Source organism: Volvox carteri, assembly GCF_000143455.1.
Source record: "Volvox carteri f. nagariensis unplaced genomic scaffold VOLCAscaffold_8, whole genome shotgun sequence".
NCBI classification, from domain to species: domain Eukaryota; kingdom Viridiplantae; phylum Chlorophyta; class Chlorophyceae; order Chlamydomonadales; family Volvocaceae; genus Volvox; species Volvox carteri.
The window spans coordinates 176,467-202,977 of record NW_003307551.1 but is presented as its reverse complement, the minus strand read 5'-3'; the positions used below and the strand labels follow the sequence as shown (position 1 = coordinate 202,977).

Sequence of the window (26,511 nt, the reverse complement as noted above, 5' to 3'; positions counted from 1 at the left end):
CCCGCCACCATCCGCATCATCCAGGACAAGTTCGCTCAGAAGCAGCACTTCACCGCCCACGGAGTTCCGCTTCCCCAGTTCCGGAACATCAAGTGCCGCGGGTGCATGGAGGGCACCGGGCGGGCGTTTGGATACCCCTTCATGCTCAAGGCCAAGAGGTAGTGTGCGCGGGGGTGGGGGGAGGGGGGAGGGGGGTGGTGGGGGGAGGTCTGGAGAGGCCGGAAGGGGGCCCCAGGATTGCGAGTTGTGAAGGGGGAAAAGAGGGGGAGAGAGAGGGGGTTGAGAGCGTGCGTGTGTGTGTGTATGTCGTGGGGGCCCCGGGGGTGGGGGCTGGAGAGGCCGCCAGATCCAACATTATATTTATTGTTGTTGTTCTTGTTATTATTGCAGCGGGCTACCAAGCTTCTATACCGTAATGTAAAGAAACCGAGCCAAAGGACATATCGCCTGCCGCTGTAACAACCACACACACATACATAGCCTGGAAAGGAAGAACGAGTGGTACGGTGTGTATTGCACACCGCTCCCATGAGGGGCCTTGGACTCGTCATCTCCATCCCCGGCCTTCCCTCTTTGCCAATGCTAATAATATTGATGCTACTGCTGCTGCTGCTGCTAATATTGCTGCTACCGCGGCTGCTAATATTAATATTGATGCTGCTACTGCTACTACTGCTGTTGTTGCTACTGCTACATCTCTGGTATCTGCTTCCATTGTCAGGGGTTCGCCTTACCCCCGCAACCCCCGCCCGCCTCCTATAACCGCTGCACCGGCAGGCTAGCGTACGACGGTCGGGGTAATTACGTGGTCCGCTCCGAAACCGATATTGACGCCGCCGCTGCGGCACTGGGGGGCTACGAGGCGGGGCTGTACGCGGAGCGTTTCGCGCCCTTCGTCAAGGAGCTGGCGGTTATGGTTGTACGGAGTCGCGACGGCAAGGTGGTGTCGTACCCGGTGGTTGAGACGATCCACAAGAACAACATATGCCACGTGACGGAGGCGCCCGCTGACGTGTCACCTGCCGTACAGGCCAAGGCGCAGGAGGTGGCTGAGAAGGCCATCTCCTGTTTGGAGGGCGCGGGTATCTTCGGGTACGCGTGCGTGTCTGTGTGCGTGTGTGTGTGTGCCTGCGTGTGTGTGTTAAGAGGGCTGGGGAGCGGAAAAAGGGGAGGGGGAAAGAGGGGAGGGGGAAAGAGGGGAGGGGGAAATTGATAGGATTCGTACCTCATAGTAGTTGAATTAGCTGGAGGAGCAGACATCCATACCTCAAACTTCTTTATGTCGGCATTTCGAAACGAGGTCCCCTTTTTCCTCACCCCCTCAACCACCCCTCAACCCCCGCAGCGTGGAAATGTTCCTGCTGGGTGACGGCACGTTGCTGCTGAACGAGGTCGCCCCGCGGCCCCACAACAGCGGCCACTACACAATGGATGGCTGCGTCACCAGCCAGTTCGAGAACCATGTACGGGCGGTGCTGGGCTGGCCGCTGGGGGAGACGCGGCTCACCAGCGGCGCCGCCATCATGCTGAACCTGCTCGGGGAGGCGGACGGGGAGGAGGGGGTGCGGAGGGCGCATGAAACCATGGCCAAGGCGTACAACACGACGGGGTGCAAGGTGCATTGGTACGGCAAGGAGGGTATGACGGTGAGACGGGGTTCGTGTGTTTGTATGTTTGTGTGTGTATGTGGAAAGGGCGTGGTGGCGGGTGATGGGTATTGCTGGGGGGTTTGTGTTTGGATTGGTATGGCGCACGTGGTTGTCGGTGTGTTTTGTTTGTTTATTTTCTTCGTTTGTTTCCCTCCGGCCGCGCTTTCCCCCTCCCGCACACCACACACACACACACACACACACACACACACACACACACACACACACACACACACACACACACACACACACACACAGAAGTGCTACGGAGCTCGTTTCGATGTTATGAAGAGGTGCACCACCATCGCCATTTCCCCCCCCATCATCACCATTGCGGCTCCGAAGATCGCTCACAATGCGCACACACGGCCCCCCCCCCATCCCCCCCCCACACACCCACACACACACACCCCACCGGCACCCCCTCCCCGCCCCTCCGGCAGGTCGGCCGCAAGGTGGGCCACATCAACATCCTGGCGACCACCCGTGAGGTGGCCCGCGCCAGGTTGGGGCGGCTGGACCCCGGGGCCCTGGCGGCACTGCAGCGGACATCGGCAGCAGCAGCAGCAGCCGCCACCGCCTCGGCAGTAGCAGACCCCAGCGAGGCGGCGGGGGGCCGGCCGCTGGTGGGGATCATTATGGGCTCCGACTCGGACTTGGCCACGATGAAGGTGGGACGGTGGGGATTAGGGCGGGGTTGGGGGTTGGGGTTGGGGGAGGGAAGGATGTGTGTGTGTGGGGGGGGGGAAGTTAAGGGTTCAGAACCTAAGAGCGTGTCTCGGAGGAGGGGATGGAGAAAACCTTCTCCCACCCCCTGATTTAGGCATCCGCCCGATTAGTTCAACCGCATAATTGGAGACGTCCTTCGTTGACATCCAGTGCTGCCAGTAATAGCCCTCACACCCCCACCACCACTACCAGCCCTCGCCCAGGTCGATGTCGTGCGCTCCAGCATGTGTTGAGAGCTCGACTCAGAGCTCGACACACGATGTCCCCCCCACGTATCTCTCCCATGCATTATTGCAGAGCGGTGGTGGTGGTGGTGGATTAAGACTAAAGCTTAATTTGCATTCTGGAATTCGAGAATAGGAGTGGGGTCGCCGACTTTCAGCCCGCAGTAACGATACACACACGATATAGCACCGACCCCCTTTTTCCTCACCCCCCCACCAGCTTCAATCGTGTGTGGTTCGTCTTTTTCCCCCCCCCCACCACCACCATCCGGCCACGCCACCCTGTGCCCTCTCAGGCCGCCGCAGCCGTGTTGGAGGAGTTCGGCGTCCCGCTGGAACTGACCGTGGTTTCGGCGCACCGTACACCTGAGCGCATGTTCGAGTACGCCCGTACGGCACACTCCCGGGGTCTCAAGGCCATTATTGCGGGGGCGGGGGGTGCGGCGCACCTGCCGGGTATGGTGGCGGCAATGACCCCGCTGCCCGTCATCGGAGTCCCCGTAAAGTGAGTGTACGAGCAGCAGCAGCTGCAGCTGCAGCAGCTGTAGCAGCAGGAGGAGGAAATGAAGTGGAAGCGGGCTGTTGCGAGAGGTCTATTCGGGGGGTGGAGGCCGTTGCTCTTAAGGGTTTTAATGGGTTTCGTTAGGGGTTGCTTTTCGGGTTTTAGGGGTTTTAGGCGCGGAGGGCTGGATTCCTCGCCAGGACGCGAGGACTGTTTAGTGGTATCGAGCTGCTGCCGTGTTAACCTCGTCCTGTCGGGGGTTGCGTAAGAATTTGGGAGGGAGCTGTGGGGGTGTGTGAGCCAGATCGCGTGTGTGTGTATGGGGGGGGGAAGAAGTAGGGTTATGACGCGGGCGCCGCCGCGGACACCGAAGTCCTCCTCTGCGATCGCTACCTCAGTCATCTTCATCACCACCTCTTCACCGCCACATCACCCTTTCCTAGGCATTTCTTGTAGGTTTTCCCCCTTGTCCTGACCACCCCCTTTCCCCTCACATCCCTCCCCTGCCGTACCTCTTAGTACGGTGCCACGCAGCCGTACACCCTTATCCCGCACCCTCGCCCTTAGCTTCGATATTCACATTCTTCACTTTTGCATGTAACCCTTTGCTTGCCACTCCCACTCCCCCCTCCCACTCCCCCACTCCACCTCCCACTCCCCCTCCCCCCTCCCACTCTCCCCCTCCCTCCCCCACCCCCGTCCCCAAGGCCCTCCGGAGCGCACCTGGACGGTCTCGATGCGCTCCTCTCCATCGTGCAGATGCCCAAGGGGGTTCCCGTGGCTACCGTGGCCATTGGCAACGCGGCCAATGCGGGGCTGCTGGCGGTGCGGATACTGGCGGCGCATGACCCCCAGATGCTGGACCGCATGTTGTTGTACCAGAGGGGCATGACGGACGTGGTGTTGGGGAAGGCGGCCAAGCTGGAGGAGGTGGGATGGGGAGCGTACAAGGCGTGAAGGGCCCTGGGCTGGGGCTGGGGCTGGGGTGAATTGTAGTACGAAGTATATAGTACAGATCAGCTGTACATGGTCTTGCAGTGTCAACATTGTTGGTAAGCTGTTTACTGCTGCGGGCGGGCGGGCGGGCGGGGGTTTAGGGGGAAAGAGGGGAGTCAAGGCGGGTGAAGGGGCTTGGAGGGGGGTACCGGAGGCACGAACCTGAGGATGTTGGGTTTCTCACCCCATCCCCCCTCCCCCGGGAGGAAGACATCCCAGGGTCGCCGAGACATGGTAGTTAAGGTCGTTGTGACGGTTACCCGGTACGGGACATTCGCAGTTGTGGCAGTTGGTGCGGATCACGGACTACTGGGCGAGCGTACGACCTATTGCAGCTTTGACGTGATGTGTAAGTGCGCAGTAGAGGTCCAGTAGCCGGCGTGACTTGGTTGGACAGGCACTCGGGACCAGGGCAACGGGGGGTTGGAGGGGTGGAGGGAGGGCGGGAAGGGGGGGCCCGGGTACGAGGGGACAAGGGGAAGGTAACCTGTACGGATGGTTCGTTCGTAGGTGTGCAGCATCGCTGATGGTGACCACGCTGGGTGTTTGATTATGGAGGGCTGGACTCTTCTGGGAACGCAATCTCTTATAATTTGGAGTTTTCCACTCCCCCGCTACCCCCGAAGACTGGCGCGAGATCGAGCTGGGTAGGGTGGGTAGTGTAAGGTCCACAATCCTGATAGGCATGTGGTAGTACGGTGGTAGCAGCTGACGGCTTGGTAGGATTGGGTTGGGTGCGGGGAAGGTTAAGGAATATTTTGTTACATGGCGACCCCGGGCGGCAGCAACCCCTTGAGCGGTTCCATCGTGCAATCGTGGTTCGGTCCGCATGTGTTCTGGTTTGCTTGGGCTTCATAGAAGAGTCGTTTCTTAGCGTATTAACCAGATACGTGTCCAGGCTGAAACATGTAAGGCTAAACAAACACTTTAAAGGAAATTGATTGACAGGCAGGTACGGCAGCGAAGGTTGGGCAGGAGGAACGGAGGAGGTAACCTAACCAGTTCGTTACCGGACCGGGCGCCTTGCTGTTTCTCAGAATATTAGGGCAACAAACAAAAGTAGAATTAGGTTACACAGAGCTGGTTGCTTTTGCTTCTGGCTTGTGGGCACAACCGCGAACACCAGGTTCGCGGCGTCCAAGCCATATTCTATGTTCGAATGTCATGCTCAGTCCATTACTGGCTAGTGCATTATGAGCCCATTAAAATGCCGAATATGATAAAAGGATTAGCGCCAATGTCGACAGTCCCGGCCCCATCGAAAGCTCCGGAACCGCCGGTACTGCCTCAGGCCTTTGCTGAGAAAGATTGTAATAAACCTATTCTGGTAGTTTTGTTTTCACGTTGATTGTTCCATCCGCATAGACTAGAGCCCTGAAAATCTGCAATCGCATTTACCTTCCAGGTTTGGGGCTTCCTTTTTTCCAAAGATCAACGATCAACGAATATCGCTTACATTGCATCTGACAGTCATTAATTACAGGAAGTATATATGAGATAGGCACCTGTTAGAAGGAGCCGGTTTCGCTTGAAATGTAAACGCTGCGCCCTGCGCAAATAAAAATATATTTGAATAAACGTGAACAGCGCTGCAAATGGGGCCACAGAACGCAATCGCGTTTGTGGCCCTCACCCTATGCACGTTGAAGTGTGCAGCGTGCCAGGATGACCTATACTACGACGAATACTCGATGAATTTGAATATGACTTACGGAGACCGCTATGGAGGCGCCATGTATGTTTCATCAGATGCGCCCCGCCGCAGTAGCCTCTTTGGGCACGATGATCAGCACAAGGCGCGCGCCTGGACTGTCCAGATGCAAGACAGTGACAGTGAGGATCCGGCCCCCAGGACTCCTCCCGCGGCGGGCCGCAAAGGCGTGCTAAATCGGCGCTTCCCAGCTTCCGGGCCTAACGGGCGCGTAGCGCCGCCGGCCATGGACAACCACTCCTGTCCCGGCGGCGTGTGTCCCAACCCTGACATGTACGATGTCGGGCCCAACGGCGAGGAGTACGACATCCACTACGACCCTACGTGTAAGCTAACTAATATTACCTGCTCCTGTTCTATACAGCACTTCGAAATCTCCCATATGCTGCGATGGCTAAAACACCACAGCCATACCGCAACTCGGCCATGGGGCCCTTAGAGGTGGGGCGCACTACCACTAGGCGAGGAAGCGGAAGGCGGCCCCAAACGGAGGGCCGCACTGCAGTCAGCGTAACCAGGCAGGCCGGTACATGGCGACCTTTCACTGCGGCCCCCGCGACCAAACTACCTACTTCATGCCCTCGCGTGACTGACCCGAACGACAGCTGACCCAAAAGAAGAACTCCAAAAAGCGAACGGCGCGGGGAAGTGCCGGCGAAGAAGATGCATTTGAGCAAACATGGCACAGCGGCGGCGGCGGCGGTCCGAATGCGCCGACTAGATGGGGCAGTGCTGATGGCTCCCCTGGGGTGGGAAAGCTGCGGCTGTTAGCAACTCAAAGAGTGGGTGGGAAGGCACAATACTGGGCCAGCGTGAAGAAGTGGACAGAGGGGTAGAGTATAATAGGAGAGGGGAAGAGCTCAGCTGAACCCAATTCAGCTCAGCCCAATACAGTTCCGCTCAGCTCTCGCGAAGCATCAGGACGCCTAAAACTCGGGGGCCCGGAGGACCCATGACAGTCCGCAGCTCGGGTAGGGCCCTTCCACTGAGTCCTTCCACAGAGGAAGGCCCCCCATTGGACTGCAGTGGCTGTGCGGAGTGAGCTCAGCCCAACAACACTGCTCCACAGCTCAGCAGCACCACAGGCCAGACCAACAGAAACCAACAGGAAGCCCTCTGTCGATAAAATACACACCTGGCGATGAGACTCTCGCGCGCCTCTCTCTCCATCCTAGCGTTTGTCCATCACCATCCATCATCACCTGTCCCCGTCCCCAGGTTACCAAGAGCCATCACGGAGGTCTCCCCACATCACATCGCACCCCACCCCGCCTGCTCATCACTCATCCCCTGACGCCACGGGAACTCGTAGGCTTCCCGCCCTTCCCCCACCCGCTTGCCTTCCTCACCCCGCTTACCCCTTCATCCAACCCCTTGTCCGCGGCTTTGCTTACCGTACTTGCACTGTACTGCAGATCCGTACGATAATTGCCATTACCTAGGAAGCTTTCATGACTTCAAGCTGAACGGCACGGAGGCTTGCCACCTGCGGGTGCAGGGGGCTGATGGCCATGTCGACCGGTTGACGGGCGGCATGGATGGGCTGTTCCTGCTGGCGGGCTGCTTTGAGGGCAAGCCAATCTACATTCGCTCGCGGTACAGTGGGCCCCCCGGGGAGGACCGGGTGCTGTACTACAACCCGAGCTATGGGGTGCGTGCTTGTGCGTATGGATCGTCATCCAGATGTGCGGTGTTGCGGGGTACGGCCCGGCCCAGGGAAAATTTTAGATGTTGATGGGATTCCGTGACTTTGTGATACAGATCATAATGTTTCGGAGCCCGTGTGCTTTCCCGCTACGAGCCGCCGCTGTCCGTGTGTGGGGTCGGTCTGGTTCGACTGGGTGCGCTGTAAAGGGCGTTTGTTGTTGTCCGGTAGCTCTTTGTTGTTGATGGCTGGGGGGCCTTCCCGGCCGCAAAGGTTGCCCGGTTGAGGCTTTGGGGGCTTTGCAAGTTTCCCAGTTCTCGCTGTGATGGGTCTTCTGACGTTAATTTTTGTCCTTCCATCGTGTGTTCTGCTGCTTGCCGGTTGGCTGGCGAACGACCCGCCGGTCCTTGCGCCCTGCTCTGCCCTGCCCTGGCCTGCCCTGCCCTGCCCTGCACACACATGTATGTATGTATGTTTGTTTGTTTGTATGCACCATGTCTCCTGGACTCGTATGACCGGCCGCCGTCTCCCCAACCCTCTCTTTAACCTCTTTCTCCCCCTCCCTGCTCTCCCTTCCCCCTCCGCCGTCCCCCTCCCTCCTCCCCGCACTAACCCTGTCTCCGCTTCCCGCCCGTCCAGTCCTGGGAGTTCGCTGTGGGTCGCGAGCCCAGCACTGACCAGCTGGTGCTGGCGGGCGACGAGGGCTACGTGACCCCCCTGGATGTGCCCCGATGGCATCTGGCGGCGGTCTTCAACTCCCAGGTGGCCGCCATGCTGCCGTCAGATGACGAGGAGCTCTACTATGTGGCGACGGGCGTGTCAGTCATGTGCGCGGACGAGGGAGATGAGGGCCTGCTGATGGCGGCGTCGGGGGGAGCCGGAGCTGGAGCTGGAGCTGGGGTGTCACCAGGGTCGGGGCGCGGTGGTAGTGGTGGTGAAGGTAGAGCGGCGGCGCAGGAAGGAGGAGGGGCAGGGGCAGGGGGAGTTAGGGGCGTGGCAGCAGGGGGGAGGTCTAGGGGGCGAGGGAGGGTTGCAGGGCGGGGAGGTGTTGGGAGGGCCGCGGGTGGGGAGGGCGGGGAGCGAGTAGGGAAGGGCAGGTGGCAGGTTGCTGTGGAGGAGGAGGCGAGGGAGGAAGGGGAGGAGGACAAGGGTGCAGGGCTTCGGGGGAAGGGGCTGTCAAGTCCGAGTTTGGAGGCGCATACGGGAAAGGAGGAGGAGGGCGTGCAGGAGGAGGAGGGGGAGGATATGATGCCGCGCGCGCCGCCGCCTCCGTTGGTGCAGCGGCTGAATGGCCACAGTGGCAACGGCGACAATGGCGGCCGGGGGAGCCGCCATAGTGGCAGTGATGAGAACCCGAGCAAAGAGGATCTGGAGCGGGAGGTCCGGGAGTTACGGGAGTATTGGCAGCGCCATGAGGAGGAGTTCTACGAGGTGCAGTATGCGTACGGAGATTACTTCCCGGAGGACGCCTACGGAGATGGGTACGGGGAACCAGGAGGATACGATGATGGGTACGGGTACGGCATGTACTAGGACACAGTCGCACAGAGGCGGAGCAGAGCATTTGGCAAGGTGGCAGCTGGCGGCCCCCGAGGGACATGTTCATGTCCGGTTCTGATTTGCTGGTTTGGGGCCTACATGTCCGGATGCATGGTTGCATGGCCACAGCCTTCACAGCCCTCACAACCACGAGGCCGATTCCGGAAGGTCGTTCTCTTTCGTGTTTCAGAGAGCCGAGTGTTCCTGTTGTTGCTGTTGCTGTTGACTACTGCGGCACCTGGTCCACGCCGTGCAGAGGACCTCCCCTTCAATAGTGCTGTCTGCCCGGCGTGACTCTTATTATTGTTCGGGGCTGTCTGGGTCGCGGCATTGGTCTCCGTGGTCTTCGGGCCTTTGCTTGCTGGCCGGCCTTGATCTAAGCGGTGTGTGTTTGGATTACTGTGTTGGCAGCAGCGGCAGCAGCAGCAGCAATTCTACCGGGTGGTGTGATCCAGGTCATGTGGATGCATCCACTGTACCTGAGGCTATTCATCCATTCATAGTAAGAGAGGAGCCCCCAGGCGAAGGAAAAAGAGGGCTGGGAAAAGCGCCCTTACACGGTCGGCACATGGCTGTCTGAGGAGAATGCGTGGCCAGCTTGGAATCCCGGGTCATACACACCGTTCGATGCGGGAGGGAGGGAGGGCATGTGTAATGCAAAGTCCTGGAACCAATTTTGCCGAGAACGTCCACAGCACCAAGGGGGGAGGGGAGGGAAAGACGCGGGATGGGGGGGAAGCTGTTGCGATGTGGGTGAGAGTTCGCGACATTCCATCTGATTACGAGCATGAGGAGCCTGAAAGTTTGATGGATTCCTTTCATTATGGTGTATGTGTGTAAAACGAGGTACCACGGGCCCTCCAGCGGGGCCCCCTGCAACGGTACACACGAGAGAGCGATGCAAATCTCGACACCTCGTTGGTGCCTCATACTGGCACATTATCCGTCACCACATCGCGGGTGCCCATATGTCGGTTGCTACCCGTGTGCCGGTGTTATGGGGCCTACGTGGGGCGTTGTATGGTTGGTCTTGTTTCTGGCATTCCCCTTCGTAGAGTGTATGCATGTACAGAGGAGCTGGAGACTGAGGGAGCTGACCATCAATGTGAGGAGTTGCTGCTGTGGAGGCTGTGTGAAGTCAGGTGATGGCGGCGACTCAAGTTGGAGTCTATTGAAGTCCAGGCTGCTGCCCCTATCTCCAACCCTACGTGTTGGACGTCCTCGTGACCGGAACTGTTCCCCAGGTGGTGTGCGAGAGTGCACTCAAATGGGTCTTACTAGTGCAGGGCAGTCAGCAGCAGAGGGTGTTTATGATGAATGATGGGAGCAAGGGCCCCAGGACGAACTTACAATCAGCGGCAGAGGAACAAACCCACGCACGCACTCATGCACGAACGAGGTTCTCCCTGTAGCCCTCAGAAAGGAGCAAGAAGAAGTCAGAAATACTGATGTGTTTCCGACCTCTTACTTGCTCTTACTTTCTTCGGGAATGCACACGCACACATGCGGGCTGGAAAACAGATCGTCTGTATTATTGTCCTCATTGATCCGCATTCGAGATGCTCGTCATACCCACATCGATCGACCCCCAACCCAGTGGGGTTTCCCCTGCACTCGGGGCGTGTAGCCTTATCCTGATAGGGACCACTCCCCACTATTATCCCCACCCATGGCATCAGGTTTACTCATTCGCAAGGTGCAGTCCCATCGGCTCGCCTTTCCAGTCTATGTAATTTTCATCCCCTGGATACGTGGATGGAATAACCGAAGGGGACCACCAGTGTTAGTAGTATGTTTCACGACTATGTTGCCCGGCAATCGCTATTCACATTCTCGTGTTCAAAATGTGAGATTCTAGGCTTCCCTGCGACCAACTGCATGACGCAATCGTACACCAGTCGCATCCCTCCTTTCCTGTGCAGGACTACAGCAAGGAACTAAGGTGGGGACATGGGACTGCATTTGCCAGCGCTGCTAAAACAGGAAAAGACGGCAACCCAACCCTTCAACTAGGTCTTAGGCTTCCCTAAGGTTGCGAGCCATCTCTCTACTCCTCTTCTACCCCTGTGCTCCCCATGATGCCCGGCGGTTGCCGTCAGACATCGGCAAATGCTCCAGGCACTTCGGGTCGTACCGAAACTCCCGAAAACGGAAATAGAGTTCCCGAAGTCGACACATATTTTAGGATCCAGCACACAATTTGTGTTCTGACGCGGACGCCACCAAAGTAATCCACCAAACCCCGACAGTCCAAAGGTCCCATATTGGGGCATGCAAAGATTTGGCTGTTTTTGATCAGTTGGTGATAGATTTTTGACATCCGTCTTCGTATCTTCACTTTCACATTGACTGTCCCTATCGTATAGTGGTTAGTACATCACGTTGTGGCCGTGAAGACCCCGGCTCGAATCCGGGTAGGGACATGTACATGTTCGGGCTCATGATATTTGATCATATTTTCCTTGCTGGCATGTATGTGTTGTCGCATTCAGCCACGGTCCATTAAGATTGGTCTAATTATGGCGCTCCTTTTGTGGGATCTGCATCCTAGGTCCTGGGGTCCACGTTAGAATATATGTGAACGAAAAGGGGGGATTCATGGGTGAGTGGGTGAACAATAGTGGGTACATAACAGTGTGCGGAGGGGTCGATGATATCTGAGTCACATATACCTTCGAGCCTACCAGGGATCGAACCTGGAATCTCCGGTTCCGTAGACCGGCGCTTTATCCATTAAGCCATAGGCCCTCATACATACATTACATTGTACGTCCAAGTGACATAACGCTACTAAAACGGTAGTAAAATTGATGTCCTTACCCAGACAGCAAGGTGCATAGTGCTCGTACGAACATGTGCATGTCGTACTCGTAGTACTAGTTGGACTAGTTGACGTGATATTTCCGAAAAAAGTGAGAGCAATGAGAGCAAGTAAAAGAAAGGCAGAAACACGTGTTTCTATCGAAGTTTATCCGCAGTGAGATGCCCATGTGGCTGTGTGCCGCTTGCAGCTGCATCCACAGCCGGTGCCAGGTGCAGTGGGTTCCGTGGGATGACATCCCCAACGTGCAGCTTCTGTGCACGGAAATACAGCCCACAGCGGCAGTTCCCCCCAAGGTGATTTACTGGTGACGGGGCCACCACCGCCGCCTCCTGTCTTTGGGATGCACGGTGCAGCATCATGCTCTGGCTTGGATGACACTGCCGGTGCTTTGTTGGTGTTTGTGCATGAGTCCACACCCTCCACTGTGGCAGGCCTGTATAGCAGCGCATATGGCAGTACAGCCACGTTGCTGACCTGGCAGATGCAGGATGCAGCAGCAATAGCCACATCATCAAGTCACAGGTAAAATACATAAACATACGCAAACGAGCGTACATTCTCGTCTCATCCATAAGTCGATCAGCGAAGTGTAAGATAAGAACCAAACACCTTACGCGATTATACACGATATTCGCGTATTCACACCGATTATAACCTAGGACGATTATAAAAGACGGTAAAATGAACGTGACACTAGATTGTCGTGACATGGCAGCGGAAGCAGTGGAGTACTGCATGTGAATCATGCTGCTTAGTGTGTCCCAGTAATGTATTCACTCTGCCACTGTATTTCCTGCCTTGCAGCAGCAAAGGTACCGCCTTGGAGCCTGGCACGGGTGGACATGGGGGATGTGCCTGAGCGGAATCGGTTTGGGAGGCTGCTGTCACCCCTGAACCTCAGCGAAATGCTGCTGGTGGCTATCGCCATCGCCACCTTGAAGATCGTGGTGATGCGTCTCAAGGATGGCGGCTTGCAGGGCCCACCAGAAGTCCAGCCTCGGGTGCTGGCTGGCCATGTTGTGGCATGGCCGACCCCCTCTCGCTGCTTGGAGGACCAGCCGTAGTACATCCAGGTTGTTTTCGTGCAGGCAGGGATCAGCCGTGAACACATGCAGGAACTGCTGTGGACGGCACACTTCCTCATTGTCCGAGGCTCCATGGTCGTGGCTTGGGCTGAACACCTGGTGGAGGAATGGCAGCGGACGCTTAGCCTGCCCCTCCAGCTGAACCTGCTGTCGATGCAGGAGCTGCAATTATTCCATGGCGTTCCCGAGGGGCTGATCACACACGCCTACATTCTGCAGACTGAGGAAGCTGCTCGCCAGCTGCGGGAGATATGGCTGGAGGCTCGTGATGGCAGTGCGTGTATCCAGCAGGAAATGGAGGGCCGCGAGGTGCACATGGAGGGAGGTGCATTGACTGCAGCCGAAGCTGCTGTCATGGAAGTGGTGACTGGGATGAATGCGATGGTTGAAGCAGTACAGCCGACTTGACAGACTCAAGTCAGTACCTATGTGATGTTCGCTGGGTAAACCATGATGTAGTGTCATGATGTAGTGTCAAATATAAGTCAACTGCTGACAATTGATGCATTTCGGCCATTAGGACTTGCAATGTAATCACGAACAGATCTTTTATTAGCAGTAATGATTACATCCACTGCTGGTCAGGATCAACGGCGGAGCCGGTCAACGAGGGTGTGCTGGATGACTTTCTTCTGTGAATGTAGCACCGACGTATGACAGCTTGGAGGGTGTACAGACCATCCGGGACCCTGATGCCTGGGAGGCTGCATTGGAGCATGTCCTCGTCGATTGTGCAGGCGGCCTGGGTGTGGCACCAACTACAGCACCAACTACAGCACCTTCTTAAACATCACGAGCCCACAGTGTTTTCCTTTCGGATTGGTGGAATACGGCACATTGTTCTGCCAGCAGATGCACTATCGGGGTGCACCACTGGCACCTGGCATGGGCCGGCACCTTCTGGCACAGAGCAGGGAGGCCCTGGGCATCCTACTCGACACCAAGATGCTGCACGATGCCAGCCGTCAGGCCGCCATTGTGGTCCGTAAATAGCCTCACCACCTGCACCGTGGTGGGCCTCACACATGAAAAGATGAAGGTGGCCACGGTGACGCTGGGCGGAGAGGTGATGCAGCGGATCCTGGCTGTGGTGGGGTCCTTCGCGGCCGCAGTACAGGCCATGGGCTTGCATGTGGAGAGCATGAATGCGATGTACAGTGCGGGGTGCATGAAAGCCGCTGCTCTGGATATGGCTGTGGGTTGCCATACCGTACACTTCAATGTCAACCCCGATGATGTCAGCAACCGGATCATGATAATCAGCACTGGCGAGGTGGCACCCTGCATGTCTGATGGGCGACCGCTGCACAGCCAGGACATGCACAGGTGCCTGCGACGAATGGCAGCATACCCCCAGCTTTGCACCACATATTTGCGGGTGGTGGTGAGTGCGGTTCTGAGGATCATTTTTGGGTTCCGGGCGGGTGACAAGGTGCAGTGTGAGCCCCGCTGCTACATGGGAACGGTGCAGTACCTGTCCTACAAGGTGGAGGAGAGCGGCCACCGTGCCTTGAATTTCCACAGTGAAGCGGTGGTGCCAGCTTTCCGAATAGCCACCATCAAGAGCATCTTCAGTGGCAGCACAGCAGGCAGAGACATGCAGGCAGGCCTCAAAATGGACACCGAGCTGACAGCACTTCACCACCACATTGCGGACATCATGGAGGGCGTCGTCTGCCAGCTCCTGTCGGAGCCGTATGAGTGCACCCCAGCTGCATATGTTTTCCATGGCAGGCGCTGGCGGCCTTTCACAGGGTCGACGCCCCCTGTGAGCACCAATCAGCCGCCAGCGGTCATACAGGTGCCGTTTCCGGACCGTGATGACTAATCGGATCAGCAGGACCTCCGGTGCTTCTGCAAGCATGCTCTGCAGGCTGAGCGGCGTCTGTCCATGTCAGATGCCGTGGCCCCAGCCGTGATTCAGCATCCCTGGCCCAGCAGCCACAGCAGCCAGAGCAGCGGCAGCAGCAGCAGCAACAACAGCCGTCACAGCAGCAGCACGGATTGGTGTGAGATGGACTGTGGCACAGCTGTTCCCACACCGGCCCCGGACGTGCACACACTTGCTCCGGAGGCCAGCAACTTGTTCACACGTCATCTCAGCCGGCTGGCCGTGCATCCAAACGATAGGCACCGCTTTCTTCAGATACATAGAGCCGTAGGCTCCCTTACTTATATGTGTAGTAGTACATTAAAAAGGCAGAATCTAAATCCACTACTTGTTATGCGCTTAGGCGGAAAACTAGCCCAAGCGAACTGGCTCATTCTTTGCTATCACCTGCAAGTTCGTGTGTACCCACTAGGGTAATAAAAATACGTGGCTTAGTTGTCTTTATCTTTATTGAAGTAACCTTCTCGTTAGCTAGGATAGACATTTACCTTAACAGCACTCCAACATCCACGTGTTCTCCATGTGTACGACAGTAAGGGCCTATGGCTTAATGGATAAAGCGCCGGTCTACGGAACCGGAGATTCCAGGTTCGATCCCTGGTAGGCTCGACGGCAGATCAGATGTATAATTACGGCACTTTTGATATCCTCCTGCACATCATGATATCCTCATGCATATATTTTAAGCTTCCCCAAGAACAGACACCACCTACCTTTCACCCTGAAATGATCTGGGACACTGACATGCAGTGCTCTGGCGCCTTGCACTCTGATGGGGGCGGAAAGACGTTGACGTAGATTGCCTCCACCTCCACTGTAAAATTAATTAACTTGAAGGTCCCATGAGCCCCCCAGGCTATCACGGACCCCTCTGCACTTGTACGGACACTGTATTTGAAACTGTTGGACGGGTGGCACGCCATGTGGAACATACATCCGTCACCACCATTACTACAAGGACAAGAGCCAGATGATAGGATGTGGGGCTCAGGAGTGCGGAGTGTGGGGTTCGGGGCCTGCAAGCAGGGAGCATGGGGCTGGGGAACAAGGAACATGGGGCTCAGCACCACAGAGTGTGGTGATCATTCTCCTGGGGTCGTACCCAAAATGATTGAACCCAGATTGGCATGAGGCTCCGGAGCGTTAAGTGGGTGGGCCAGCACTGCGTGGAGCATGTGGCGCAAGAGCCAAACATAAGGAACTCTGGAGTGTGAAACGTAGGAATCAGAACCGTCTGGCATCACTGCTGCTGCTCTAACGCACTGTTTACTTGATTGTTACCTGCCTTCTAACAGTAACCCACCTTGTCTATCAGTAACCAACAATGGGTCACACAAGCACTCAGACCATGGGGCCCAGCAGTGTGGCGTGCACACGACTGCCACCGCGTCATTCGTTTATTTTCCAGATCCCCACTGAACGGTGCAATTCATTGGTAGTTGAGCGTTTGTAGTGCACACCTCGACATGTCCTGGGGCCGTTTCCAGAACGATCGACTCCAGATCGACAATGACTTCAAAGACACATTGCTTAAACGCTGGCCGAGTCTGTTTTCCTTGATCTGGTCTGATGTTTCATTGGGAAATCTGCTTTCTTCATATCAGGGCTCCAGCTTCCTATGTATTAATTGCATGTTTTTTGAGGGCTACACATTTCAGAACTGCCCTGCTCGGCAGTGGAACCTGTCCCACTCCCTTGCAAGCCTGGACTGTACGGCTTAGCAGCCCTACGGGTATCCTGGGGCTCAACACCATGGAGCGTGGGGCTCGAGACAGCAGACCATGACACTCCCGGTGTGTGAACTGAGTGTGGAACTTTAGGTCATCCCCTAAAGGGGAACCAAAGGGGAAGAAGAACACTAAAGGGGACAGACAACCCTTTGGAAACCCTTTTTGTTTTTCCCTTCTTGTTCCCCTTTAGGGGATGCCTTTGGTTCCCCTAAAGGGGATGGAGACTTTGGAAACCCTTTAGGGGACAACCCCTTAGTTCCCCTTTAGGGGATGACAACCCTAAAAGGGACACCCCTAAAGTAGGGGATGACAACCCTAAACGGGACAAACCTAAAGGGCCACCACAGCGTTGGCCTTGTAGGAGCTCTAAATCACGGAGTGTAGAATTCATTAACCCCCACATTCGTTGTTACATGAGTGTGAGTGTGTAGACTACGGATGTGTCAGAACCCCTACATGCTAAACGCCGCGCATCGAACCGATGGCCACCTGTTTGTTCGTTATAAATGGGAAAATCCCAAATATTGTCATCTGGGGTCGTAGCTCAAATGGTAGAGCGCCCGCTTAGCAAAACGCTAATGCGCCCGAATATGCGGGAGGTAGGGGGATCGATGCCCTCCGACTCCAAGTTTTTTCCATGTGCAGCTCATATTTCTTTTAAGCTTCATAACGCTTATGTTCCTGCCATTGCCTTTTCCATGCTGAACCTTACCTGTGGACTGAGCGCTACGCAAAGCATCCACCGTTACCGCAGCTTGCCGTGAGGCGCGCGAGACGTTATGGGTGCCGTTGTTAGCTTTGAGCTTACTCACGCGTCTCAGCAGAACTTGGCGCCAAGAAAAAGTTTAACCACTGATGACGGTGACATTTATCATATGGTCTATTTCCTAAGCGTACGCCTTCAATCATGCTCGATTTATGTACCCGAAACCATTTCCCAAGAAATGCTGCGATTGAATGACCCAACACACAAAAATGAACCCTCTACGGCAAATGTCGGAAAACACAAAAGGGACCAGGAAATGATCCGTCGATCTTATGGAATACTAGAATGATAAGGTAGATGTTTATAAGAGAAGTAGCTTTGCGTCGCGCATGAGCCGCCACTGCAAAAACTCAGACATGAGTATGAGAGTTACGAAATTACCAGCGGCCGAGCGGAAATCCTGCGCTGTAGACTTGCCTCTGCATGGATTGGAAGGCAAGGAAAGCGCTCTACTGCGGCCCGTAGGGTCGCGCGCTGGACTTGAACTCTGTGTTTGACTTCGAATTTTTTAGGTTTACTGACCGAAATTATGCCCTCCCACAGCCGGGAAAGCGGTTTGCCGACCTCTGCTCCAGCTATGCAACGAGGAAGAGCATACCCTAAGTTGAACCGTTGGGTACCAATCGTCAAGGGTTAGGTGGCGTCATCGTTGGCGCGAACCCCGTGGGCGTGTTTCGCTCTAATGCATTGCGTTCAATACCTCGTGCCTAGCAACTGCGCACCGACGGGAACTATATTCAATAAGCAAAGCCGCAAAAGGGTTTGCAACGACGGGTTTACAACACGAACACAACCTTGTTAACCGTTGCGCGCTAAAGAAGCCGAACGTTGGGCACTCCCACGTTGGGCACAAGGCCAGCCGTTAGTGTTGCCTGATGCGCAAACCGTCGAGCACAGCAAGCGAGTTAACCTTGACTACAGCAATTTCCAGCCTTGAGGTCCGGTTCTTCCACCACAACCACATTGAATGTTCGGGAACTGCACTGCCGTAAACTAGTCAGCGCCAGTCAGCGTCATGTTTCACAAAAAGCTGCACAGGCTTCTGGCCACCCGGCCCAATGTTGAGGCTCCGCCACCAGAGGGGCCCGAGTCCAAGCGTTTACCCCTAGTCGTACAGTCGTACACAGGGACTAGTCCGTTGGCGGTGGGCCGTGTCCGCACGCGGGCTCTGTCTGTGGTACTGCCGACGTCCTGCAACACACCCGCATGCAGGGAGACAGGGTGTACCTACACCTGCTGCAGGTGCCCATGTGCGTGTGTGTGTTACATGGTCGTGGGTGCGTTCCCTGTACCTGCAAACCGCCCAAATACGAGCCGAGGGATCAAGGGCTACCAGATCGCCTATAAGCACCATCCTACCCATGTAGGATGGAGGCGACGCCACCGCCGACGGCAAGGGCGAGGGGGGCGACGAGCTTGCGACATTGCTGAACTTATGCCCGCTCACACGGCAGATGATTCAGGCGCTGGGGCAGGTGGTGGAGATAGAACCAGTAAGATTTGGGGCCTCTCAGGTGCCAAAGGGTCATGGCGGCAGCAGCGGTGGCAGCACGGCAGCGACTGTACCAACACCTACGGCAGGGCCCGGTGTGGCAATGGCGGCGGCGGCAATGGCGGCGGCGGCAATGGCGGCGGCGGCAACGGTGGCGGCAGGGCGAGTCATTACAACCCAGCATTCAGCGTGACGCTGCTTGTCCATCCAATGATGTGTGTGTGTGTGTGTGTGTGTGTGTGTGTGTGTGTGTGTGTGTGTGTGTGTGTGTGTGTGTGTGTGTGTGTGTGTGTGTGTGTGTGTGTGTGTGTGTGTGTGTGTGTGTGTGTGTGTGTGTGTGTGTGTGTGTGTGTGTGTGTGTGTGTGTGTGTGTGTGTGTGTGTGTGTGTGTGTTGTGGACCCTGAGGTCGTGAGAGAACCTGCGAGGGAGAGGCGAGGGAGAGGCGAGGAATTGCATGAACAACTCTGAACAACTTCAATTGATGGATGGCAAGCAGATGAGGTGCGAAAGGATTGCTTTGAGACCAGCAGGATAGCAGCACCTGGTTAAGTTATTCTCTCAATGCCCTTTCAGGAATGAACGTGCCCGATACACTTGCCTACCTAGCAAGGTTCTCCTTCACCACACACACACAGAGAGACAGGATCTAGCTTTATCGGAAGATGTGGGTTCGGGTCCCGCCGCTGGTCCCCCGGGTAAAGTAGATCGGGGTGTCGAATGCTGGAGACACTGGGTTCCTCCAGTGTGCTAGGTGGCTGAAGGGGAGCTCACCGTGAAAATCAATACACTGCAGCAAAGCAGTGGCGGAGGAATAATCCTGCATATGGACCAGGCTGTATATCAGATGGTTGTTGGATAGTGAAACCGGGCTGTGCCAGGATTCACAGGGTTAGGGTGGCGATTGGCAACGGTGTGTGAGTGCATTTTTAGATCGTGCAGTTCTAGAGCGGCACTCGGTAGAATGGAAGTGGAGCTGTGACACTGGAGCTGGTGTATGTAGCTGGCGAGAGGATTTGAGCAGGTGTTGGCGCCTTGCGTTGATAAGGGAGAATGGTTAGAATTCTGACCGATATAATGCCCCTCCAGTAACGGAGTGCTTTGACAGTCACTCCTATTGGGAAACGGTTAGGTGACCCTGGCCAGTGTCAGGCCCAGATCGATATGTAACAAATATACACACACACACACACACACACGTTCTCCCATCCATCCCACCACCCAACCACGCACTCATGGGGCCCCAACCCCAGAAGCTCCCTGTTGTGGCCATTAAGCTGCAGCTCTTCCCACTAAATCATGAGCAGCTGGGTTGCCGTTTCCACGGCAACCTGCTGATGCTAACTTGACAGGCCCTGACGGCACGGATGAGACATGGGCACTGGGGAAGGACTGGCAAGCGACTTCCAGGCAGCGGCCATCGTAGAGCATGACATGCAGGTTCAGGTCCACGTTCCACAGGGGTACCAATTCAAGTCGGTACAACTGCCGGTCGGGGCTTATGACTTCTAAGGTTACGGGTCCAGTTGAAGTGTGGCGGCCCGACTGCAGCTTGGCTTTTGAAGTGTGTAGCTGGGGGTGTACCAATGGGCCACACAGCCATGTATCTGGGCTGCTGGGGTGTATACGGCCTGGGGTGATCACTTCCAAGGAAAGTCCAAAGAAGGCGGCACCGTGACCCACCCACATACACGCAGTGGATTGGCCCTTCATTCACCATTACTCTGCTGACTACCGCTGCCGTGGGGCTGCTAACGAAGCTTCCCCGACATCTTGTCAGCCCTGAGCCCCCCTCTCCCTTCCCGCCCTCCACACCGGGGGTTTTCCCCCCACAGGTCAACATGCAGGCCTGGTCGCCAGGCCAGCGGGCCACCTTTGTAAGGAATCTTGAAGCGCCTCTCATCAGCAGTCGAGCAGGAGCACTGCTTGATGTCACAAGGTGAACCCCCAGGGTGTCCCCCGGAGAGGGGCTTCACAACCACCATGGAGACTGGGAGACGGCTGTCTGAGCATAAGTTTTGTAAATTGGGGCGGTGGTCCCCCATCCTCGCAGCAGCACCCTGATGGAGGCAGCCCTGGTAGAGCTGTTGGACCAGGGACTGCTACCGCCACCACCACCAGTGGGGCAGAAGCAGCTGCTGCAGCCAGAGGAGGAAGACGATGGAGGAGGAGATGGATGGGCCATCAGACGGTCACGATAACAGCAACGGGTACCTTTGTACCACATCTGAACTTTCCGCTTATCAAGCTGTGAGCAGGAAGGGGATGGCTGGTTGGAACCGTGGCTGGCTGAGAGCTGTGTGATCCTCTCCCTGTCTAGCTGCCTGCCTGTGCATCCAGCTGGCTGCCCACCCACCGCGGTGTACAGGACCCCACGGGTACGGACCCCACCTACCACATTAGCTAAGTCCCAGCATGCCCCCACCCTGCCTGGCCCCTTCCCAACCCACACACACGCATACACAAATTCACACATACACACACGTGCATGCATGTACACACACATACACACATGCATGCATGTGTGGTGCACAAGTGCAGCATTTGGCAAAAAAGGTGAGCTCCTGGTGCTTTCGGGGTCCTGCTGTCTGCATCCAGAGTGCATCGCACTGCTGCTGCAGAGTACAGGCCTGGGTGACAGCAGTGGCAACACAGATGCCATCACCGGCCCTTCCACCTTTCCCCATGCTGCACAATTGCTAACACCGCAAGTGCCAACATCACCGATGTCGACTGACGGGGGCGCCATGCAGACGCCGCTGGTTCCTTTCCATGCGGGGATGGTGGGCACTATCGTCAGCACCACTGGGGACATGACCAGCAGTGAGACACTGCACGCGGGTGTGGAGGCCGACCTGGCGCCGGTAACCTCTTCGGTATCCTGGACTTTGAGAAATGGGTGGACTGCAACCCCATCCTGGTGCTGTGTGAACTGCACCCGGTACGGCAACGGTTCAAGTGGAACATCGGGGAGATCACTGGCTTCGAGTGACCGTCTTCTCTGGGGAGGGCGGGGTTGGCTGTGCTGATGGAAGGGTGATGGGTATCGCGAGGCCAAGCAGGCGTCTAGGAGTTGCGAGTGGCTGTGAACGACGAGGAATGTTGTTCGTCTCCTTACCCGCAATCCAGCCCTGCTGTGCATGCTGTGGAACCATCCGGTCAAAGCCATTATGCATAACACCCTTGCAAACCAAACAAATAAGCTTATGGCGTGATTGGACGGTTAAAGCTGTGGGATGTATGATAATGTGGTCGGTGTTTGTTGGGCCAAGGAGGGAGCTTTAGGGTTTCACGATGTGGCGAAGAAAACGGAATGTGCTATAAGCTCCATCTTGCCTACACCGATAGGTGGCTAAGAGAGCCCACCAGCGGGCAGTAAGATACCTTGTTGGCAGCGGGCGGCTTCTCCAGTGAAGCTGCACAGTGGCCCAACGACAACGTTGTCGTTTGTCACTAATCCGTGAAATTGTGTGGGCTGCAAGAGGTGCAAGGACAAGGCTACAACTGGGCGGCCATGCATCCATGCCTACGTTAATGGACGAAGAAACTCTCTGGAAGAACTCTTACGGGATGCAGAGGAAAGCGGCACGTAAAAAGCCAGCTATGCTGCTTCAACCTTCCACCTGGCTTTTAAGTCGGGAAAAACGTTTGCGCTGTGGGCAGCTGCTTTATTTGGATGTCGGTGTTGTTGTTAGGCGGACGGTGTACCAGGCTGTTGAGAATAACGTTTTTAGTAACAATTTGGATTTCGCGAATTTCGGTACTTTGTCAACTGACAACGATGAAGGCCGAGACTGAAACATCCAAGGCGGCCCCGCAAGTCATGCGGCTCGGTTCTCTAGAAGTCGAAGATCCCTCTTGTAACGAGTCGCACCTTTGTACAATCTTTCTGGGTGCCGAGTTGCCGACACGTCGGCCGGAGCCCTCTCCTCTTTCAACTGCACACTATTAATTAATCGTGTCACTTTTATCCATGAAACAAAAATTTATTTGGGAACTTAGATATCATGTAGAAAACATTTCGTGCATGACCTCGCGAGTCTACCCGTGCACAAAATTGTCGCTGTTTGCTTTTTAGTTTAATCTCATCCTTCACACACGACTACCATCATATCTGGCACTCTTGCTGCTGTGTGCTGCAACAGTCGGAGTTCAGAAGGCCCTGGTGGAACCGCCAACGACAGCCTTAACACGCAGCTGTGTGATCGTCAGCGCGCCATGCATCTGCCGAGCAGCATACTGCAATACCCCATTACTCCATATTACACCTCTTCCCCGCCACGTCCCCAACCATGGCGACTTCGCCAAGGCCATCAGCCTCCGTGGCTTGCCGCGTCCACTACCAACCCTCTACTTTCCTTGAACCCGGGTTATTCCCCCGGCCTCACCAACACGGCTTTGGTCTTCGAGCCGTCCTACCTCGCCGAATCTGCTGCGACTGCTGCCCCCACAGCAGAGCCACCCGCCGCCTCCTCCCCACAACTCCCCGCCGGCAACTCTCCTTTCTCGGCAATGGGCCGGTGCGCCAGCGGCGGCGGCGGCAGTGCCTGGGCTACCATCATCACCGGCGGGGCCCAGCGTCCCTGCGTCCGTGGGCCTCTGTCATCTTCCGTGGCTTCACGAGCGGCGGCGCTGAGGCCGGCGGGGCTCCCACTGTGTCCTGCCCGCCGTCGCCATCACCTCACGCACCTCACGCACCGCCTGATGTCCCCCTTCCGCGGTCCCCCCTCCTGCACCGCCCGACACACGGCCTCCCTCACGACCACCGCCGCGACCACTACCTGGACCACCCTCCATGACTCCGCCGCTACCTCCACCCGCGGCTGCCGCCACCCCAACAGAACCACCAACCACCAGGTAGGAGGACATGCACCACGTCCACCGGGACGGCTCGCCGCCACCCCTGCTTCCGCCTCCACCTCCGCCTCTGCCGCGACACCGACGTCACAGCTTGGAGCCGGGTCTTTCACCGCTGCTGCTGCCGGACAACCCACAACGAACCGCGGGTGGCCGCCACCGCCACCGCCAACGCCAACGCCAGCGGCTCCAGGGAATCCCGCCGGGGATGGCCATAACTATCAGGAGCAGCAGCAGCAGCGGCGGCAGACGTCGTTGTTATCGGAGTTGCGGTCTCAGCTGGCTGATCGGGGTGTAGACTTGCCCGAGGATGTGCTGCCCGGGGAGTGGCACCGGGGGCTCTGTCCCTTCTGTGGGGGTGATGAAGGTCGGGAGCCGCTGTCCTTCAATCTGATTGTGTCGGAAGGTGCGGAGAGGGGAGGGGGGTTCCTTCGAGAGGGATGGGCCGGGAAGGGAGGGGGCAGGGAGGGAGGGAGGAAGGGAGGGAGGGAGGGAGGGAGGCAAGGAGGAGGGAGGAAGAGAGGAAGGGAAACGGGATATCCTCTTTGCTAGAGGTGTTGAGGGGATCATACAGATTCACCTCATCGGCATGTGGGATTACGGCTCTCGGGAGCTGGGGTCGGCTGGTCCCGCGCACCGCCACCTTCCTGAGAAGCGAACCGCACGTTGTTCCCTCATACATACATACATACATACATACATACATACATACATACATACATACATACATACATACATACATACATACATACATACATACATACATACATACATACATACATACATACATACATACATACGTACGTACGTACGTACGTACGTACATAAATGCGTACGTACGCCCTCACGCATCAGACGCCCACTTCGTCTACTACCGCTGCTGGCGGTCCAATAAGTGCGGCGTGGAGGAGACGGTGTGGGCCGAGTCTGTACGGAGGGGCCTGCAGAGGAGGGATGTACGGCAGGCAGCACCGAAGCCACAGGATCTGGGGGTTGATGAAGGCAAGCGAGAGGAGCTGGACGAAGGTGGGTTGTGGCGGTGCATGAGAGGGCCACGGCTGTGCGAGGCGGGCGCGGGGCTGTGTGGATGGGTGGGTTATCATTATGGGTGCTGTCGTCCAGGCTGTCTTTTCGGATGTGGGAAGGAGTGGGATGTGTTTTTAAGTTGGGTTTGGTTTCTAAGCATTTTTCTACACGCCCCTCCCCCTTCCTCCCCTGCCTCAAACCCCACTCTCTCCCCTCCCCTGGACTTGAGCTTGAGCTTGCTTGTTTTGTTTTGATTGCGTTTCTTCCTTCTCCTTTGCTGTACATACCTTCCGTATTGCTGTACACCCCTTCCATATTGCTGTACATCCCTTCCGTATTGCTGTACACCCCTTCCATATTGCTGTACATCCCTTCCGTATTGCTGTACACCCCTTCCATATTGCTGTACATCCCTTCCGTATTGCTGTACACCCCTTCCATATTGCTGTACACCCCTTCCATATTGCTGTACATCCCTTCCGTATTGCTGTACACCCCTTCCATATTGCTGTACATCTCTTCCGTATTGCTGTACACCCCTTCCATATTGCTGTACATCCCTTCCGTATTGCTGTACATACCTTCCGTATTGCTGTACATCCCTTCCGTATTGCTGTACACCCCTTCCGTATTGCTGTATTTCCCTTCCGTATTGCTGTACATACCTTCCGTATTGCTGTACATACCTTCCGTATTGCTGTACATACCTTCCGTATTGCTGTACATACCTTCCGTATTGCTGTACATACCTTCCGTATTGCTGTACATACCTTTCGTGCTTCCGCTCTTTCATCCCAGCTGTCATATCTTGTTTTTTCCCACCTTGCTAACCTTTCTTTCGTTTCCTTCGTATATTTTCTGGCCAATGCTGCGGGGTCGTCGTGGCTACTGCCCTTGTGCGAGGTCTAGGTAAGCCTGCAGCTTTGTGTACCACCGCTGCTCAACGCGGTTTCCTTCAACTTGAGGTTCCGGGCACATATCCCATTCACTGTTTGAGATAGTGACAAAGTTATAGCCAGACTTGATCTTTGCCACCACCACTGGCACACATCCTTCCAGTACCTAGAGCGGATACAGCTCGTCCGCACTGCGCTGCATATCAATAGGGCCTCAACGACAGTCTTACGAGGCCAGACACGACCACTATAACACATAAAGTGTCGGTAACGTAATATATGGGGTTTTAGTTCCGAAACCACTGGGGGGTCGGTGACGTCATCATCGCTTAGGACTCCCTGGGGGCAGTTCCGGACCTTTTGGACGTCTTGCGGCAGCTCACTTCCCACATTCTCACATATGATTCTCCCTTCCTCCCCTTCCGCCCTCCCTTCCCCCCCTACCCCTTCCTCCCCTTCCGCCCTCCCTTCCCCTCCCTACCCCTTCCTCCCCTTCCGCCCTCCCTTCCCCTCCCTACCCCTTCCTCCCCTTCCGCCCTCCCTTCCCCTCCCTACCCCTCCGCACTGCATCGGCAGACGCCCTGGCGTACTTCGCGGCCCGCGGCATCCGCCCGGAAACACTGCGCGTCGCGGGTGTGTTCCAGACACGGCGCGTGCCCCATCCCCTGCAGCCGGGGACCCTGCTGGAGCGTGTGGTGGTGTACCCGTACTACAAGGACGGCGTGCTCGTCAATGTTACGTACCATGACGTTCACGGATACTGTAGGTGCATCGGGGGAAAAGGGTCTGGAAACCGTTACCCCTGGCAGCATTGGTGCGTGTATTTAACCACCTTAACCAACTCAACCCTAAAACCCTACGGACGATCCCCCAGGCTTGGAGACTCCCATCATGGGTACGCTGTACGACGATGGCGACAATGATAATGCCGACGATGGCGACCCTGCCGCC

The 26,511-nt window shown here is 56.4% G+C and overlaps 3 protein-coding genes across 3 annotated transcripts in view; all 3 read left to right on the top strand.

Annotated features, from left to right (window-relative positions):
* Positions 1–4,446, top strand: part of VOLCADRAFT_88132 (uncharacterized protein) — a gene marked incomplete at both ends in the record, with an annotated part of 6,431 nt that extends 1,985 nt beyond the window's left edge. The window contains 7 exons of the mRNA XM_002947936.1: positions 25–158; positions 778–1,092; positions 1,346–1,646; positions 2,093–2,320; positions 2,899–3,107; positions 3,812–4,034; positions 4,381–4,446. Of these exons, the coding sequence (XP_002947982.1) occupies positions 25–158; positions 778–1,092; positions 1,346–1,646; positions 2,093–2,320; positions 2,899–3,107; positions 3,812–4,034; positions 4,381–4,446 (1,476 nt within the window). The remainder of the gene's footprint in view (positions 1–24; positions 159–777; positions 1,093–1,345; positions 1,647–2,092; positions 2,321–2,898; positions 3,108–3,811; positions 4,035–4,380) is intronic.
* Positions 4,447–5,803: 1,357 nt separating this feature from the next.
* VOLCADRAFT_88131 (uncharacterized protein) lies at positions 5,804–14,732 on the top strand (the record flags this gene model as incomplete). Its single annotated transcript, XM_002947935.1, has 14 exons — positions 5,804–6,137; positions 6,176–6,252; positions 6,417–6,560; positions 7,030–7,119; positions 7,310–7,462; positions 8,096–8,218; positions 8,738–8,973; positions 10,675–10,691; positions 10,918–10,937; positions 12,007–12,028; positions 12,624–12,820; positions 13,064–13,213; positions 13,814–13,885; positions 13,938–14,732. 14 exons carry the CDS (start codon positions 5,804–5,806, stop codon positions 14,730–14,732), a joined length of 2,430 nt encoding a protein of 809 aa, XP_002947981.1.
* A 3,574-nt stretch (positions 14,733–18,306) lies between these two features.
* VOLCADRAFT_88130 (uncharacterized protein) overlaps positions 18,307–26,511 on the top strand; it is a gene marked incomplete at both ends in the record, with an annotated part of 15,711 nt that continues 7,506 nt past the window's right edge. Inside the window, 11 exons of the mRNA XM_002947934.1 lie at positions 18,307–18,435; positions 18,504–18,533; positions 18,659–18,766; positions 20,617–20,720; positions 21,122–21,159; positions 21,380–21,604; positions 23,235–23,301; positions 23,623–23,638; positions 23,732–24,044; positions 24,494–24,664; positions 26,137–26,288. Coding sequence (XP_002947980.1) covers positions 18,307–18,435; positions 18,504–18,533; positions 18,659–18,766; positions 20,617–20,720; positions 21,122–21,159; positions 21,380–21,604; positions 23,235–23,301; positions 23,623–23,638; positions 23,732–24,044; positions 24,494–24,664; positions 26,137–26,288 — 1,353 coding nt within the window. The remainder of the gene's footprint in view (positions 18,436–18,503; positions 18,534–18,658; positions 18,767–20,616; positions 20,721–21,121; positions 21,160–21,379; positions 21,605–23,234; positions 23,302–23,622; positions 23,639–23,731; positions 24,045–24,493; positions 24,665–26,136; positions 26,289–26,511) is intronic.